The 20,634-nt window shown below is 37.9% G+C and overlaps 1 protein-coding gene across 1 annotated transcript in view; it reads right to left on the bottom strand.

Annotated features, from left to right (window-relative positions):
- Nucleotides 1-19,275, bottom strand: part of TFEC (transcription factor EC) — a 90,425-nt gene extending 71,150 nt beyond the window's left edge. The window contains exon 1 of the mRNA XM_014963491.1: nt 19,075-19,275. Within this exon, the coding sequence (XP_014818977.1) occupies nt 19,075-19,275 (201 nt within the window). The remainder of the gene's footprint in view (nt 1-19,074) is intronic.
- Nucleotides 19,276-20,634: the final 1,359 nt, after the last annotated feature.

Below are 20,634 nucleotides of genomic sequence, written 5' to 3' on the forward strand. Positions count from 1 at the left end.
AGGACTTCTGGTCCCTTGGGATCTAACCTCAGAGAGGTGGCCACAAAAGACTATCCCCAGTTCAGCATGCACCTGCTTTCTCCCACTTGTTTCTCCTCTCTCCCTTGAAAAATGCCACTGACATGACTACTCCTTTTGCTGCTAAATTAAGGCAATATCGCACAAGCCTCAGCTGTGGGGGCACCTGACCATTCAGGCTGACACCCCACTCTCCTGGATCATGCCACAGCATTTAAAGTAGGGATGAAATAACCCACTCTGGGGCAAGAAATTGGAGGATTTACTGACTCTTGTGCATCAGATAATTTCAATACATCAGTTTTCTAAATTTCTAAATATTGCTTTTCTATGCTGAAGGATCCAATAAAAAATACTTCAGGGCTTTCTGTAACATCTAGCCCCACTCCTTGAAGTGAGCCCCAGAGCTGAAAACAACTCTTTATTTCAGAAAACAGTTCTTTGTTTTGGGTATAGCTCCAACTACTACTTTTTTAATGCAGAAAAGTAAGACTGCCAACAGTACTTAAACGAACATACAACTTGAGTATCTGCATTGAATTATTACTGCTATCCTTTCCACGTTTTTCTGTTTTGCTGGATTTGACATTGAGACTTTAAAAGTCTAAGATGTTCTTTCTGTCAATGAAGTCCTTTCTAGCTGTAAGGCCCTTAAGGAAGTGGTTCACTATGTCTGTATAGCGCTTTGCACACTGCGGCACTGATCTGGTTGAAGAAACCAGAATTATCCAATAACTTTTGACTACAAGCTCTTTCAGTCACGGCTGAGGCTTCTGAAGTGCTCTGTTGCTGAGGTCAATAGCAATTCTTTACCACTTCCACAAGAGCAGCCCAGTGCAGAGGTCTTTCAGAAGTCCCATCTCGTCTGTGGTAGCTAAGTTTGGAAGTCTTCTAGATTCCTTTCTCTACAAATAAAGCAGGATGAAGCATAAATTATTTCCTCCTTGAGTAATCAGGAAGAACAGAAATTCATATGTGAATAGGCTTATTATAGTTTGCAGATTAATATTTAACTCCTAATTCAGAACACTTTAATAAAAGGTCTCCGAAAGCCATAACATAAGCTGAACTTGCAGTAGACGTGCAGTACAGCAGAGAACAGAAGTAGGGGTTGATTCCCTACAAGAGCAATTGCTTTGAACTTGAAGAAAAGTGCAGACAGCAACAAAATTGCTCAGAGAAAAAGTCCAAGTTATTCTCAGCTAGGTCATTAACTGTATGTAAATACAGATTATGTTACGCTGGTGGACTTAAGCCTGCTAGAACCCTACATGAACTGAGCATCATTAGCCTAAAACCACCTGTATTTCCAAAGTGGTAACAAACTAAACATCTCTGTTGTACAATAAATGAGATACTTTAAGAATTATATCAACCTTCCTCTTAAATTCATTTAAAGTGCTGCAGTCCAAAGTTAGCTGTCTGCTAAATACAGGAAGAATATTACATGATTCTGAAACTAGTCACATTAATGCATCTTTCTTCTTTCAGTAACGCGATTCAGAAATTGAGCTTTTTCCATGGTAATTGCATCTTATTTTTAGATCCTCTCTCTTACCTAATAAGCAGTATATCTTATTTTAGAAGTTACTAAGGCCTGCCATTCTGCTTTTAAAACATTGCTATTGATTAGGATCTTTTTCTGAATCATAATTACAGGGAAAAAATAATAATAATAGCTACTGTTATTATTATTAATCTTTTCCACAGTAGAGGAGCTTATCACATTTTCTGTGAACTTTCTGCACTGCACAGGACTGATGAAGTAAATGAGGGACCTCAAGTTTTCAGAGGAAAAGGGTCTGTTTTCACATGTGGAACGTTGTAAGCATACCAACTAAATACAAAACCTGGCTCAAAATTCAACACACAAGCCAAAAGCATTGATTTGTTACACTATCCTAACAACCTGCAGTACAAAAATAGACACAGACAACCAGCCTCAAAATGAGTGTGAGCTGAAGAAATTTGATAAATAAAATGTAGCAGTTGTCCCTCTTCTTATGACAGTGTTACATATACACAAAATAATTTGAATGTTGCATATTAACAAGCTGGGCCATGAATAGCAAAACAGATACAGGGCTGTTTTCTAGGAATTTTGGTTACATCTCCCTTAAATCTTTCTTTCCCAGGACTCCCAGTTACCCTGTTTTGGATAGTTTCTCATTATCACTGCACTGCACCTTCCAAGGGTCAATGGCATCTGCCACCTGGGAAGGGAGCTTGCAGCACACAGGCTCCTGAGCCAGAGCCCTGCATGAGCCCAAAAGCCTACACACACCAGCTGCCCTTGCTCGCGACTCTGTGGAGTCATTAAGAGCTTTCCTTCCCTGTGGTATAATTTATTTCTTTTTTCCCTACCCACCTGTGGATTTCCATGACACTCAAAGTACTTCCACTAAAAATGGCCTGCAGGTTCAAGAACTAGTGAGGTGGAAGGAAAGAAAGGTTGATGATGAGCAAACAGATGGCAACTGCCACATTTCTTTAGGAAGCTATGTTAAAAATGATCAAATGTTGCTGCCTTGGGAAAGTGATGGATGCCACTTTGAAAGTGAGCCTCCTAGAACACTTTTTCACTATAAGGCATATTCAAAAGTTCCTTATTTATGTAATACTACACAATTTGAAAAAGAACTGCAGACCTTATCCCTACGGGAGATGACAGAAGAAAATCTGGAGTTTCATAGTATACTTCCTTACAAAAATGAAAATGAAATATACTTATTTTTGGGGGGGGGATTTAGGGGGTTTTACCCCAAAAACCCAACCCTCAACGCATTTCAGAGAAGTTAAAAAATCACCATGGAGTCCTTTGAGTCCAGAAAACCTACAAGCTACAAGACTACATATCTACAATGATATGAAGATGAGACAATACAGAAGTAACAATACTCATAAGGAAATATTGTTATTTTGAGAAACCATTGCATTTCCTAATAAAGTGAGGAATTCTTGTTGAACAACTCTAATGGCAATATTAACTGAAAGGTAAGAATACATATGATTGAAAATATAACTTCAGTGTTTTTAATATGTGTCAAATAACAGTCAGAAAACGTAGAAAAGGTTTTAGGCAAGGGCATGTATAGGAGATAAAACATAATGCCATAAAACACTGATATTAAAAATACTGCAGGGAAAAAAACCACCCCAAATCCCCCTTGAAAATCAGATATGAATCCATCTACACTAAACTGGATTTTCAAGCTGGTGAACCGAAATTCAAATGTTTATAACTATTAAGTTTCAGAAGTATTAGGAATTGTTCAGACATACCATCAGTGTCTTGTGTAATCCAGTTGCTGACTAATAATTGAAATTATAGTGACTTGCTTACTGAAACATATTAAATGCATTAAATATGTATATAATATTTATTGAAGTCTTGAAGAGTACCATTTAATATTTCACCTGGGAAAATTCCCTTTTCGGTGAGGATTTCAGAAATACTTTCTGAAAGAATTAACATGCATGATGAACTTAAGAGCTGCAAAGGAAGCAAGTGAACTGAATGGCTATGTACAGCCAACAATGACAGCAAGGAAATGGTGTAAGAGACTAAAAATATGCTTATATTTAGAGGAACTTCATAAAACTATAAAGAAAATGTACTTTCATCTTCCAACTAAGAAATAAGTGTAGAAAAAAACCAATTGGTGGTGCAGTTCAGGTTAACTATACGAATGCTGTTGACATATCAGAGAGGTTTAGGTATTATTGTTGAATGAAGAAAATTATATATTCATCTGTTTGTTGCATAATTTGGCACTCATAAATTAACTGAAGTCAGGGAGACTGCATTTCTTAGTCATGTAGGCATTTTTGAGAATCTCATCTTAATGAGTCTCATCTAAGCATCTGATCTAGGTACACCTCATTTAGGAGTTTGATTTTGAATGTCTGTCTTCTGCAACAATAACCAGTGAGTCTATTCTAGCCACTTGTTTCCCTTTCTAAATAAAAATATAATTGTAGTAAATACTGTATTGCAATTACCCTAACAGCAAACATCTGTTACTTGTTTGTTTGACTACCGTGTGCTATGTGTGAGGGAATCCTTATTTCTGTAATGGAACTGCTGCTGATCCATTAGGAATAGACAGAGATTAGACTCTTAGCAGACATTTGGGGCCCTAAGTGACTGCCCATATGCGTATTTACCGTGTCTTATACAATGGAGTGACAATGGGCCACTCCTCACAACTTCGGACTTCTACATAAACTTCCACACATTTGCACATACATATAGAATATACTTTAAGCAGATATATGTAAGCATGCAGGGGGCGATACGTATATTTATATATTCAGTAATAACGAATAATAAGGAGAGAATATGATTGGCAAGAGCCTACCCCTCCTAGTATATTCTCTTTATTCTTTTGTCATTTTTAAGAATAAACTCCAGTCAAGCTCCATTTCTTTAAATCCGTGCTCCACGGAGAATTGTTTTAGTATAGTTTTTTGAATCAATAGGCATAATGCAGAGAAAGAGTATTCTATCTGCAGAGTATTGTCATATTTTTAGAAGCAATGCTGCTGTTACCACAAGAGTAGCCCATTAACTGTAGCACAGCAGTGAGGGAATCACTTCTGAAATGTCATCAGCACTTCTTTTGGTAGAAAGAGTATTTAAAATAGCCCTGTATATACAGAGGCCTGACTCGGTATAAAGATTTCAAATAAAAGTACAGAAAAGTTTAGGTTTGATCTTTCTTTCTTTCCTTTTGTGTTTGTTGAATTTTATTCACATAGACACAGGGCTTTAAAGAGCTGGATTCCCCCTAAGTTTTATTACCTGTGATCCAAAAATAATACCTTCCATAGCATGTTTTTTTAATAGTGATTTAAATACAAATCAGCAGAGTGTCTGATCAGACCAAGTCTCTTGGAAGTATCACTGGCTGGAATGCTTTCAAAATGTTTTCAGAGTTATTTTTCTTCTTGAACACAGAATGATTCTTCTTGTAACCCTAAAAATGCTGCTTTTGTAGACTCAAAATAAAGCTCAATAAAATCTGATTGTTTTCAGTAGGCTTTGGAACTGGTCCCGAGTCTTTCAGTTTGCAGATGGCAATCCTTAGCCAGCCTGCAGGGAATTGCTTTGAATTGTTAAACTACTGTAGAAAACTTTTTTTCATTGTGAATATTCCACATAATCAACACACAGCATCTAACCTGAAATGCTTTGTGTTAGATATTGGAAGACATCACATTTACCAGTTCATCTGCCAGTGGTCAGCATCAGAGGAGCAGAAGGTTGTGAGATGAGCATACTGTAGATAGGTCATAAAGTTGTCCATATCACTAGCATAAAATATGAGTTGTAGCATTCACAGTCATTTGCAGGGCAGTATTTGTTGTAATAGGTGCTGATCCTGCTGTGAAAGAATGAAGTACATATTACTGACTTGAAGGGGAGAAAAAACTTCTTTCTTCACTTGGATGTAACACAAGTGGACAGAGTCTCTGGAGAAAGATCATCTGGGTTGCAAGAAGAATGGTGCAGTGGTTACCTGCTACATAGAGACTTCAAAGAGTCTGGTGCAATTTCCTACCTGAACATGGGTCCCTGGATAATTTTGAGCATTCATAAAAAATGACATTCATGTCTAAGAGATAGATTTCTAGTCTAAGTTGAGAAAAAGTCTGTCTTTTGGACAATAGCAAGAGAAAGGACCTCCAGAAAGTGAATCGATTTCAGATACCTCTGAAAGACTTCATAGAAAGGCAGGATTTCCTTCTTTATTTGTTTGTTCATTCATTTTATTCTTCTGGATGTGCTTATCTCTCACCATTCATCACAGAGGGAGACTTGGGCAACTAAAATCAATCAGATGACTATTATTTACATGACTAAAAAACTGGATCCATTTAGGTATTTGTGGAAGCTGTCTTACTCAATGAGGAGATGAATTTGTGTCTGTGTCTTAAATTTTCATCTGTAAAATGTGACACCTTCCTCACAGTGAGACTGGCGGGTCAGGGGGAGATGTGAAACTTTAAAGTTTATATAATGTTATCAAAATGTCTGTGGGGGCCAGAAAACTGCTTAAGAAAAATAGATAGAAAAAGATGCTGGAGGCAATGAACCCCAACCCCCAAAAGGTATGAGCTGAATGTTTTTATTCTGATGTTGTTGGCATTTTTCCTAACTAAAGGAAAAATCTAGAGACAGGAGTAAGTTTGGAGTTGAATGAACGGTATGATACTTCAAGCCCTCTGTATGAAATGTCTTCTAACTATCAATATTATCACTTAAGCCATAAATTCCACGTTCTCAGTAGCACAAAGTGAATGACGTTACTTATTTGTATTCAGTCCCACTGAATTTTTCAAGGCAAAATTTTCAAGTCATTTTTCATGCAAATGTCTCACTAAGTCAGTGGGAGGTTGCTGTAGCAACATTCAAGGTTTTTTTCAATCTCTGCGTGTTAGATACCACAGCTTATCTCAAGACGTAATACAACTTATTTTTAAGTATTCACACTCTTTGGCCTGCAACTGTAATCTGCCTCTTATGATATTAAAAAGTCAGGACACAGTTCAATTATTTATGGTTTAGGTATGAAGAAAATGTGGAGTCTGTTCTTCTTTAAAAATAGGTCCATGATTCATAACAGCACTAATGGAAGTTACAAGCTTGGATTTATCATGTGGTTCCAATTCAGTTTTAGTTTCATAGGCTTTTGCCAAAAATTACCCAAACAAAAGATCCAAAACCAAACCTTCCAACTTGCTATAGAAAGTAATTGAGACGTGTTCTGCATATGGAATTGTCTATGACTACAGTCGTATTAATGCACATCACAAAGTTACTAGACCTGCATGGACCTCAACTTTGATCCAACCTTTCATGGTCTTTCAATGCAACGACCTCTGCAGTAAATTAACACTAATGGAAAAATTGGCATATAAACAGACAAAATTTTGATTATCTGTACATTAGTCTGAAATCACAGTGCACAGAGCAAGTGTTTAGAATCAAATATCTTGCCCTGGAACAAGCTTTGCTACCATTGTTAGTTATACATTTTGGTCAAATGACTTGTTTAGACTGTCTGCAATGTTCATGTGGTGGATAACAATTTCAATACAAAAAATAAGCAACAATTATCACATTTTATCACATCTAATGTAAAGGGAATGGTGGACATACAATATTTTCATCTGTGTCCTTTTTGCTCTGCTGTTTTCAATGTTTTTCTCTCTGCCTAATTTTTCATCTCTTCTTGGCTTCATTTCTATGTTTTGATCTCTTTGCTTGTTTACTCTGACTTCCAGTATTACTTCATTTTTCCTCCTCTCGGGCACCCTTTTTTTTTTCTTTTTCCCCCCTGGCATTCATGATATTTTAGCAAGATACAGTCCTGAGAAATCTAGCTGCTACTACTATGTTGCCAGAACAATTCCTGTGTTGTGTTCTCTATCCAGTTTGATCTGAAAGGTATAATGGTGAATATGCAGTATGGATATGATAAAGGCAAGAGCCTATAATTCCCAATGAAAAAAAAATATCAGAATAATAGAGAAAATAACTTACTTAAATTTTTTGCTAACTGGTTTTCCAAATATTCTTTAATCAGCTGGTAAAAAGTATTTCCAAAGCCGCCAGGTCAATGGCCATTTTCCTTTTAATTTCTTTGACCTTTGAACAAGTTAACCATTTGTGTCGTTGAACAACTCATTTTAAGCAAACAAATGTACTTGTTTCAGGATCTGAAATCAAAAGGGTGGTCTTTGTTCTGGGTGGTCTTTGTCCTTATTTTCAGTCATAAGCAATTAATCCAACATTGTGCACATATCTTATGAGACATTCTGCTTAAAATCGCAGTCATTTAAAAAGTACTCAAATCCAAAATGTCATCTACAACTGGCACACTTTCCGGTTATCTGCAAAAAGCTCAATGGAAGATTTGAAACAAAATAGCTCCTGGGTTAGAATCTTGTATGCTGTATTAGCCTTGAGCAAAATTTTACAGTGCAGCTACTTAACCTACAAGCAAAATTTCATAATGGGAATACTGAGAGACCTGTAGCTATAACCAGTACTACTGGGCACCAGTATAATATTTCATTTACACTTCTTACAAAGCAATTTTTGTTAATCTTGCTGCATGAATGAAAAATCTTATCCCATAGTCTCCAATTCACTACCCTCATGAACTCATATAAAGGTCTTTTAACCACTGCTGTGATTTTCAAGTGGAAATAATAAAATGGCAAGAGTTAAATATTAATATTCAGTTCTTGCATTGTGCCTTTCTTTGATACCAATTACAACTTGAACTTCACCTAACTCAAAAAGACTGCAGACTTCACTCAATTAGCAGTAATAGGATTAAAACATAGCTTTGGAACTGAAGATTTAAATAGGAAAAAAAAATCTTGGCATATATACACTACATGTAGCAAATTAATCTCAAAATAAATATGCAGCCCTGGGTGAAATAAGTGGAATGTGGAATGCTAGAGGTGTGGGGGTTATTGTGGGTACTTTGCTTTCTTGACAACCTCTGCAGGTTGCATTGCTTTGAAAACTATTATGTCTGTAGAATAACAGCATTTTTTCTTCCTTTAGGTTTATGGACACTAGAAAAAGTTGCTTCCACACACAACAGGTGTTCTCCTTTGAAGAGCACTAAAGCCTTTTCTGTCCATTACACTTTTCTACAATACTAAATTTGTATGGTTCTCAGCTTTGTGAAATTTAAACAATCCCACAGATGCAAATTATTGCATTCAAATGGCTGTCTCCAGAGAAAGGATAAATGTGCTCATTTATAGGTGAAAAGTGTCATGGGGATCAAGGCTACATTTCCATACTACAGATTTGAATAGCAGGCAACTGAATTTGTGGAAGAGAATTCTTGTGTTACTTTACCCATGCTGGAGTTGTTTGTGGTTTATTTTGTATTTGCATTTGATGTGTAATGAATCACTTCATTTTCACTGCATTTTGAGTATCTGCCTCTGCAGTGTAGGATACAATGTCCCAAACTGAAGATGCTTTCTATTTTAGGGAGTATATTTGACTTCTGAGATAAAACTGAAATGTCCTAAAATAACCTGTCAAATCAAAAAACACTTGACCTCAGTTATAAGAAGCTGCTTGTATTCTTTTCTCAGAAGCAAATATGAAAGTTTTACATCACGTTTTACTCATAAAAAAACTCATATAACAGGACATTTGAAGTATAGCTGAAGAGAACCAGAACCAGCTGTGAGGCAGGACAGATGTAAGTGACACACGTATGAGCTTTTTTATTTCCTTCCAACTAGTGGAGAATTCAAGCCCAATATTGGCCACAGGTTTCTGTTGACAATAACCATGTGCTTCATTTCTGGAAAAATGCCCTTCAGGAAATACCAGAGAATGACTAAACACCCATTTTCAATACAGTACAAGAAGATGCTACAGAGATTTGGAAACGAGTACAAGTAACTGCATATTTCCCAAATCTGGCCCTAGTATTATGATAGATAAGAACTTCACAAAAGAAAAGAAAGAGTAGTACTTTCAAGGGTAAAGCTGATTATCCAGGAGGGTTGTTAAAGAATGCTTTGTATTTAAGTTCACTAATAAAAAATTTTCATGGGAGTGGATATAACAGCAATCAGTATTAGGAAAGTCAGTGTAGTCAAGATCACAACGTGCCAGAGATCAACAAGGGTTTAGAAGAAACAGGGTTGGGAATAAAAGGGGCAGAAACACCATGAAGGAGATACAGAAAGATACTTCAACTCATATGGGCTCCCAATTCCAGCACTCTAGAGTGCCAAAAATATGGTCTGTTCAGCTCCAAACCTCCAAAATAGGCCAAAAGCCTGCGATGCCTTGAATAAGATTGGCTTCAGTTTCTGTTGTTTTGCTGGCCTGCAGCTAATCACAGTTAAATCATGACATCTTGACACTATTTCAATCATATTTCAGTCTGATTTCAACTACCTGTAGAGGCTATCTGGAGTTTTCATTCATTTCAATCTCTTTGCCTCTCATGCCAACAAAAGAAGTTAACCTGAAATCAATTAATCTATAAATTGCAAGGATTCGGTCTGGTTTTTGCAGCAGATATTTTCAATGTCCTACCTCTGCATACGTATTATTTTCCTAAGTTTTGAAGTGCTGTCCTCCACAGGCCCTAGATCGTTGCTCAGAAAATAATGTACAGAAGCTGATTCAATTATAATATAGCTTTAAGTGAACTTAACCTTGTCTGGCACTGCTCAGAAAGTAGACCGCTTAATTAGACAGTATCATCTGCCTTATGTAAAAATATAATAAATTTTTGGGGATGTTTGGAAACGGTTTTGAATGAATGTGTGATATGCATTACAAGCATTCCAGGGCTAGTTAATGGCAGCGGAGATGATAGCAAAATTCTCCCACTATACAGCGGGATCACAACATAGCCTAGAGGTTTCTGGTGTACCCAAAGTAGAAATGTCACTTTCTTCTTTCTGGAGTTTGATTTAAAATGCCCTCTTTATAACAAAAAGAATCACCTAATCACCTTCTCAGATCTGTCCAGCCATGCAAGTGACCAAACACATGAAAAGGGCTGTAGAAGTTGATCTGGACAGATCTGGAACTGATAAACCCCACTTTGGTGAGGAGGGGAGAAGGAAAGGATGAACACACAACACAGAGACTCCAGCCATTTAGAGATGGTTGTCATTCTTCATGAAGATTAAGGCACTTGTAGCTCTGCATTCCTATATTAATCCAAAGGCCAGCCATTGTACAAACTGCCAGAGCATAGGCTTCCAGACACTGCACTTGTGATAGGAGGCTTGGGCTAAATGGACTCCCTTTTCCATGCTGGATTTTTTCTGGCTCTGCCGTGTTAACTTTACATGGCAGATAAGAAACATTGGATTGCAAAGACCTTGAGAAACCATTTGAGAAGAAAAAGAGCAATAAATGAGGGCAATTGAAGAGCAGTATCTTAAGCAATGGCCAGTTTACTTGGATATTGGAAGAATGTAACTATATGAATATTTTTCAAAATAAGAAAGCTTTTCTACTAAGAGATAAGAGTCAAACTGTTGGACAACTTGCACATCTGATTTGCTTAAGGAGATCTACACAAACTGCAGAGCAACTGAAGGCTCACAGAATAATGCATGAGGACACAAGGGTTTTTATTTTTAATATATTAATACAGTTGAAAAGAAAATAAATAACCCTGATTTTTCTAGGGTGGTCAGGGAATCATAAACACCACAGTGACTTTGCCCCTAGCATCCAGTGATTTACATATTTTTTATAAAAGTCAGAGTTGGTTTGAAGTCACAGGAAGTAGACCAACCACTGTTAAAATGATTACTTTTTCCCTGTTATGCCTGGGTCTGGTCAATGCCATCAGATTCTCACTTTTATGAGCAATATAAAATTCAGACATGATTTCCAGTTAAAAAGGAAACCATTTCTGCTGGGTCTTCATAACAATCAACAGCTTCTTCCCTTAATTTTTTTTTTTTTGTATCTCTCTGACAATTCTGATATCCGAAGTGGCAACTAATTGCCCTGACAATTAAATGGTATTGCCACAGCACAGCCTTTATGCATTTGTCCTAATAAATGTCAGATGAAGCTCAACTGCTCACTTCAGCAGATGCTAATTTAGGCTGAATACCGCCAGCTATTCAGAGAGAGAATTTTTGCTTTAAATAAGATTAATCTCACAAATGAAGTGTGGGTTTTCTTCCTATAACAAAGGCCATTGGTTATTCATTAAATCTGAATTACAGGTTTAACAAACACTTGCATAAGAATCATTACTATCATATGTTAGGTAATTACTAATACAGTGTATAATGCTTAATATTTCAACAGTCAGTTCTCTTCAAAATTCAATTACTATATCCCTTATCATAGAGACTAGCACTGCTGTTTCAAAGCTCTTTTTTCCCTAGTGACCCTTCAGCTTGACTGCTTCTTGCTTGGCTGCCATTTGTCAGTTCAGGAATAGTGTGACTGTCAAGTATAGACTTCTATCAGACTCCTAACTCCCATCATAGTTCCTGCGTTTCCACTGAAGTCAATAGGAAGCTGGGAGTCCTGTTATGCTGTTAATCCTGGGCCAGCATTTCAAAAAATGCTGATCTGCTTTGCCAGTCTCTGGAGCTGGTTCATTTTCTCTGTTGCAGGTGACAAGAAACAGAGGCTTCTTTCATCAACACTGGAAAAGCCTGCACACCCTCAAGACAGGGCCATCAGCAGTTGTGCTATCGTTCTCTACTTTACAATTGCAAAACCTTTGTTAATTGCAGTTGGGACCTGTTAATACTCCCTATGGAAAAAAAAAATAAATTACTTTCTTGCAGATGGGTTCTGCCCCTATTTGCACCACCCATGGTTGTCAGAAGTTTTACAGGACCCTCTCAAGCTATTCTTGATATTGATACACTTGGGAATGGTGGTGGGCACTGAGTCCAGAAGTCATGGAAGAGCCCATAGTAAATTCTTTACCAACAACAGGAACACAAGTATTTGCGAAATGCCAATTATGAGCTGTCCCAGGGCCTTGTAACTTTCAGACATCACTGAGGGAAAACACCAGTTGGCATATGCCAAAAACTGTGCTAGGGACTCTTCTAAGCATTGCTGAGAGGATGACTGTCTAGACATGTCCTGGACATACTTAAATGTACAAGTGTGGTCAGACAGTTCACTGCTGCTCAAGGTTCTGAGCTGAGAATACAAGGGAAGGAATCAGGAGATCCTGTGATTAAAGTGTGATTATTTTTCTTCTTAGACCTGTCTTCTACACTTCTTGGCCTTCTCCATACAAAGAATCACAATACACTTTAGCCTGAACCATTCTAAGAGTAGACGCGTTCAAGTCCTTAGAGAATTGTTAGCTGTGATTCTAATTTTGAGTGAAAAATCAAATTTTGATCCAGCATTAACGCTTTCTTCAACTGATGAAGGTGATGGACCTGCTGAACTTACTGTCTTGGTTGCAGCGACATCAGTGATTTTCATGCTACGGGAATTATTGCACAGAAGTAGGTCAACAGCTGTGCTCAGATGTGAAGAGGTGTGTGCAAGAATAGACATAGCAAAAATAAAAAGGTCTAAAAAATGACAAAAAATGATGAGGTATATGGGAGGAAGAATGGAGACTGTGGACTTTACACACTGTAAGGTTAAAAAGTTGAAGTCTGTGAAGTCTGAAAAGGAGAAGAAGAGGTATAATAAAAGTCTACAAAATAATGAGTGAGCCTGAGGATCCCACACAGATCTCTCTATTTATTTCCCACTTACCCGTATCTTTTGCTCTCCATTCTGCTCCTCCTCTTTCCAGATCTTCCAAAATGTATTTTTCTCTCCTTCCCATTTCCCATTTCCCTCTTATTTCTGAACCCCTTCACCTCACTTCCACCTTTCCTCTTCACTGCATACTCTTTTGCATGATATAAATATCAATACCAAATATAAGGATTTTATTAATATCAATAAATGTAAGCATTACATTAAAAAATAAAGTTATAGTCCATAAAACTAAAAAGTAACTTATTTCAAATGACTGCCAAGAAAAAATCTATGTGAATTCAGCAAACACACAGACAGCTGTGCTGCTAGGAACTATTTCAGCAAACAGTTCAGGAAGACTTAAAAAGCACAATAACCTTAATTACTTTACTTGTGGTAATTTGACATAAAATTAAATTTTAACCCTCAAGCATCAGCTCATAAGCTAATTTTAAAGTGGAATCGAGAAGGTTTGAGACTTCTTTCACTGAAGCAAATGACATAGAGGTGGAATACATTTGACTTTATGTGTATGAGAAAATGAACATAGCTACGACCAAGCTAATTATCTAGACTTTTTTTTGAGTCAACAGGGAGAAAAAAGGCACTTTGAGGGTGCAATCCATCTTACTTGAAAGTAAATGCCTGAGACAAGCCAGATAAATTGAGTCTTAAAAGGGCCTGCTTGCCCCACTGCCTAAAAAAGTCACTAATGTATCTAGTTCAGATTTAGATACTTCTTTCAGAGGTAGGGGAGATCCCAAGGAAGGCATTCTGAAACAGATTATTGAACTATATGGACAGCCGGTCTACCCTAGCTTAAGTATCTTTATGTTCCTGTGTGCTGCTAATATTTCATTTACACAGGAGTTATGGCCTGAAGTAAGGCCCTAAAATGGTCTTACAGAGCCTGTAGAGGCAGATGAGATATATACCTGGATCCAAAAAGGATGTTCTTGGGTATATAGCGCATCTTCATGCTTTCAAATGATATATTTTTGTGGCAGTAGTAAGACACTGTCAGTCTGTTCTCCCTTCCTGCTGTCTCCTAATCTTTCAAAAATCTATCAAATTATGTGCTTAACCACCAAAAAAACAAATTGGCTTTCAGAAGTGTTTTCACTTTTGTATGAAATGTGAGGAGCCACTGCAACCAACAGACATCAAAAAAGGAACTGGAAAGATGTAGCCCATACTAGGGAAATGAGACTCCCTACATGGGAAATACAAGGCAAGCAGCACAGGACTTTTAAATAGAACAGAAATTTGTGTCTATCAGAATACTGTAAAAAAGCCATTACTTCCCTCCTAGCAATGTTTGGACTGGATTTATTCTGTATTTAAATATAAAATCTGTGTACAAAATGTTCTAAAAGAGTTAGTGTTAAAACTAAGCCCCAGCAGCTTTAAAACAACTATTTCAGAAAGAAATGTAGCCATTAATAGATATATTTGAGAGAAGCTTACCTTCAAGGTTCCCCAGTATCCCAAGTCACTGCGACAGTATTATTCTCTGTTAGCCATTCATATAGAAGATCGTAGTAGGGTGGGGATTTAAGCTGGTTAACAGAGAGACCCTTATGCAGAGCTTTTCCCAGTATATGAAGGCAAGGATCACTCTGGCCTCACTGAGAAATACTATGGGAAAGTATTCATCAAATACCTACCTTCTAGGTATCTGAAATCAGCTGCAAAGATTTTTACCCAAGGACTTCAGCTTCCAACCACTGTCCCCTCCATACCTTTGCTGTCCATATTGGAGAGTCTGTTCTCAACATTTGGTATCTCTACAGCTGTTGGTGGATTTTCTGCAGGTCACCTTTAAACTTCATTTTACACAAATTAAACAGATGGTACTCCCCAAATCTTTCATGATAATTTAGATCTTTTTAGACTTTAATAATTTGCTGGACTCTTTGTCTAGTCCTTACCTTCTTACCAGTTTCCTACCCCATTTCCAAATCTATTTTCATATCTGTCAGCTATTTAATTTATTAATCCAACTATTGCATGGAAAGTTAACTTTCCATGGGTACTAATCAAACACCTTGAAGAATTCTAACTATACTATATTAACAGTTTTACCTCTATCAATCAAACTTGAAACTGGATCAAAACAGATACAAAGTTAGTTTGACAAAATCAAATTTTTGTATGCCACTTCCTTTCACTCTTTGTTAAGCAAGTCCCAGAGCAGCCATTCTTTTGCTATTTGTGATGTATAATTTGCTAACTCTTTCAAAATACTGCCGTAACAACAGAACTCTTCCAGTCACAACAACTTCTTGCCAGGGAATATATCTTGTTTTGAATGTTTGCGTTTTAATGATTATTTCTGGTTTTAGCGATGATAATTAGCATAGCATAATGATGCTCTTTTTACCTGAGGGCCACCAATGGTCTTTAAAAAGGACAAGTAGAATCTTGAACTTGTGAACACACAGTCTATCAAAGCAAACAGGCATGTCGTGAAGAAGGGAGAGGTTGTAGAAGGAATATACATATTAATTAAATAATTTAATCTCCATTCAAATGTATCCATTAAAGGATGAGAGAGGGAACATGATAAGTGGCAACCTGAAGTGTTAAATAGTTTGCTTTGATTGATTGCTTGAAAAATAAAAGACACCAAAATTTCCACCCAAACTAATATTTGATAAAAGACATTCTTAAAGAAAATAAATTATCATTCAAAGAGTGTTCCTAGTCATTATCTAAGTTGAACTTTGTCTAAGATACTGGAACACTCCTCAGAAAAGGGCAGGGGGGTGTAAACACAGAGAGCAGGAACCTGCCCTTTGCCCACTGGCTGAAGGATGGCATTTCTCACTTCACATTGCCCTTCCCCTCATCAGGCATTCATTCAAGAGCAGAAGTCAAACTTTTTGAGTCACAAAAGGCATCCTACTTTCCTCTGGATTTTCTTTCAAAATCTTAAATCCAGATGTTAGCTAAAGCCAAAGTTTCTTGCTTTATAGGGCTTACAAATACTGCAGGAGGAAATCTGGTAGTTCTTTTATTGCTTTTGGTATTTCTATAAGTTAACCTGCTTTCCTGGAGAGTATAGGTGGCTCTTCTTGATCAACACAGAAATTAATCTGGATCCAGGTTTTGTGTCATAAAAAGAGGGCTCAGCATAAGGCCTCAGACTTAGAACTCTCTTTCTTAGGCCTTTGTTACTGTTTTTGTAAAATACGAAACTAACCTTTTCTTGCCACCTTTCCAAATCCTTGATCTCAAAGACAGGTACTCTCAATGGTATTTTATGGTAAATTTTCACTCAAGATGGATTCCTCCTTAATGCTCACTTTGGGCAATGAAAAACTGCTTTAAGATTTTTTATCATTTGTCTGCCATGCAAACATGCTACACCTACCAACACCAAAACTTCTGCGCATGCAAAGAAAATGTGGGATTTTCAGAAAGGTATAATAGTCTGTCCTTCCATGCTGTTGACTCCAAGTTCCACCTTACACTTCATAACCCCTCAGAGATCTATAATTCCTCTGTTCTTCCGAAAAAATTCCTTTTCACCTTCCAGATATGCAACAAAGGACAGATTGGCTTTGCTGTGAAGCCTCTGGTAGAAAATTTCCTCAATTGTAAGTCTTGCTACAGAGCAATGAGTTAGTCCTAAATGGTATGCTGGCAGCCTACAAATGGGTGAAAAGAAATGATGTCTAGAAGTCAGATATCTATAGGAAAATAACTTCAAACACTCTTCTTAATTATGGATTGGGTATCATTTCTTGTCTAAAATCTTAAACTTCTCTTTGAAAAATTTCTCTGGTGACCTGATCGTCTTTGAGACCTTTTGGAGATGTTGCTTCCTGTCCACCCTGACTTCTACACAGGAGTAGTTTTAGCTATCTCTATCTTTTTCCACTTCTAAGATTTCTCTCCAGAAACTTTTCATGTCTTTTTTGTCATTACTGCTTTCTTTCTTTTTTTTTTTCTCTCCTCTTACTTTGTTTCTCACCATTTTTCCTCAGTCCTTCCAGTTTCCCTACCTCCTACTTCTTTTGCCATTCCTCTTTCCTGTTCCCCCTTTGCTTTACTTTTCCTCAGCCCCCTCCTTACCATTTCCCCACCTTTTCCCACTTCTCTTTTCCTTGTATTTCTAACCTCCTGTACCTATGGGCTCTTCAGCACCCTTTGATCCCCTGCTAGGTTCTGCAAGCAAGCTTCTCCAGCAGCTCCACCTTCCCCAGAGACTACAGAGTTAGGACCTCAGAGTTAACCCAAAGACTCCAAAGGGCTTGAGAAAGACTTGCCTTCCAGCAGAAGACAGAGGAGGGTTAGGGTTGCCCTGAAAGTTGAAGCAGGGAGGATCAGTTTGCCAAAGCAGGGAGATTGGCAAGAAGACATGGTGCCAGCCACACACCACCTTATTTATGTTTCCCCAATTAAAGCAGCCTGTAGGGAAAGTAACATGCCACTGTAGTGTGCTGGTGTACTGACCCCTCTGAGTGCTCACCATACTCAGCATTTCCTCTCACTGATTGAGAGGACGATACATGTATGTGTGGCAGAGAGTAGATTCATTACAATGCATTAGCCAGACAGGCAGACAAATTCCCCCGGGGGCAGAAAAGCTGGAAGGAATAAATAAAAACTTTATTATTTTTCTTAAACTTTTTTTCTCTGGGATACAGTGAGGAGTACTGGAGGAACAGGAGGGTAGAGGGAGCCCAGAAGAGAAAGGGAGTGGCAAGAATTGGAGGGAAAGTTCATTAATATATTCATTGTTGGATTCAGAGTTTGGATAGTAGCTGAGTCTCAACTTTTTATTTTCCTTCTCATGGCTAAATGAGAAAGAAAGATTGCATCAGATACCAAGATATCAGACCATTTCTGTTTTAGCATCTCTGAAATGGCTACCTGGCTTCTTCACTCGCTGCAATTAAGCATTCCTTAGTTTTAAAAATAAAAAACAAACTAGTATCAGCCTTTATCAGCAGCTGCCACCATGTGGTATCTGAAATACCACGGTTACTTCCCATTCAAATAGAGAGAAATATGGTGGAGCCGTCTGACCTGTTCAGTGATGGTTTTTAAGCATCAATTCTGTAAGGCACAGCTCACAAGAGATGGCGTGGCTTACAGAGGGTGGCTCTGCAGCCCTGTGCAGGCTCTGCTGAAGCCGAGTAATGGGCAGCCAGTGTGACATCGTCCCAACGCCGAGGCCACTGTACCAAACCACTTCCCCATTGCTTGTCCTTGGGGTTGGGAGACACTGGGACCACAGTCCAGGAACACCCCAGGTTATCAAGAGAGCATGAAAACAAATGTATTCCCAAAGGGCTGATGCCCAAACCACATCAGTCAAAACCAGATGTACCAGGAGGCAGCATCCTCTCCCCCCATCATGAGAAGCTGCCTGGGAGCAAACATGGAGCTGTTGGGCCCTGTTCCTTCTCCCCTCACCCGAGACCTCAGCCTGTCTGCTGCCTGGAAAGAAAACTACAGAGACATTCCACCATCCAAAGGGAAGACGGAGTGTAAGATGTCAGCCCTAGATCATTATAGAGTTGATCCAAAGATAAATGATTCAAGGAGCATGCTTTGAGGCAGAATGAAGACAAACCTATTAGTCAATACCCCGGCATTTCCTTGCTATGTATTTTTTAGGACGTTAACTGCAACAGCTTTACCCCTTACCTCCCCCTTGCATTTCATTTGGGTCCACTTCAAAATGAGCTAATTATGCTACAATTAAGAACAGATTTCTGCAGATAACATGGCATTCAGAAAACTGCTTTACAAATATCAGTTGATAATTTAGGTACCTCTGAGATTGCTGGAGCTTTGTCTGATGAGAAGTGTGTTCCCATTGGAAAAAATCCATTGAACCCAGGACACTGTGAAACTGGCATATGACACTGTGAATAATGTGCACGGGTGTCTTCTTGAGGATGCTTGTCTGTCCACTCTTGATCCTGTAGCTTTCCTCTGAGCTGAAACTGTAGTCCAGTCAGTGCCTGCAGCATTGCTTTATTTCTTCCCTTTCCACTATTAGCAGAGCCGAAAAAGTCACTATAAAACACACACACAAAATAGAAGCAGCAATTTAATTTTTTACAAAATGTACCTCTACTATTGAAAAAAATATAAATTCTTAAATATAAAACCAAAATAATGTTATGGTTATAGGGCACCTATAAGGACACAATCCCTAACATACTACTGAAAAAAACTAAGAAAAAAAAGATGAGAAGAAACAGTTGGCATTCAGTTAACAATCATGTTTGGAGGTTTGTGACTGACTTTGTTATTCCAAGGGAAGCCAGGTACCAGTCTCTTGGGATTAGGTACAAAGGCGAGAAAAAAGTGGACACGTATGAATCTCAAAGGTGACTGCTGGGTTAATAAAACAGTCTGTTTTCTGTTCACCCACTCTTCCTCTCAGTGTGCAAGTACATTAAAATATGTCAAAAGGAAAGCCATTTGCAGGGGAAAAATAATTCAGCTAAAAGTCAAAATTTCCAGCTGGTGCATTGCCTTGGTGTGTGCAAGTGCGCTAACAAAGTGACCCACACATCTCTCTGGATGAAAGTTGGTATCCTCATTAAAGTAGAAACAAACACTTGAAAATAGGAACAACTGCCAGTTAAAAAAAAAAAAAAGGACGACAATTGATATGAGAAGCCTTCATTTTTCCCCATTCTATTTCCTACTTACACTATAGCAGATACGATATATATTTAAGTAACCTCTTGAAAAGTAATGAAAGTAAAACTGATTCTGTATGCAGTAACCATTCCCATTTGCTGGAGGAATTGCATTGCTAACAACCATCCACATTATTATTCTATGTTTAGAGGAAGAAATATTTTCACAGTCCAGTTTCTAAACTGCCATATACAACATAAGGATTGGTTCCTGCAAAGAGTAACCCTTTCAAAAGGGAATAGCTCTGGGGAAGAAAACTTTGTATCAGAATTACTCACGCTAGAAAGGGTTTGTAGGATCAGCCTCCAACCCTTTAAAATAAAAGCACGCTTATACTTGTGTATACTGCCTTTGTCCCCAGGAAACACAATGAGGCTTCAACACCATCACTAATTCACTGCAGTGTGAGCATTTTTTGCAATGTGAACAGTGTAAGACATGAAATCTCCAGTTCCTTGGCCCAGAAAGCACCATCAGATAATCAGAAAGCAAAGTGGGAAGTTGCCCACTACATTGTGAGTCGCCTTTTGTTATTGATGGCATGATTTTCTCTGAGAAAAAAAAAAAAAAGAAAGGAGTAAAGAAGTTTTCCAAAATCTCTCATGGCCACAGCAGAGTATATAAGGATGAACTGTCTGAACCACAGAAACCTATCATGGGTGATGCTGGAAAGTTCC

Source organism: Calidris pugnax, unplaced genomic scaffold (genome assembly GCF_001431845.1).
Source record: "Calidris pugnax isolate Ruff unplaced genomic scaffold, ASM143184v1 scaffold44, whole genome shotgun sequence".
NCBI classification, from domain to species: Eukaryota; Metazoa; Chordata; class Aves; order Charadriiformes; family Scolopacidae; genus Calidris; species Calidris pugnax.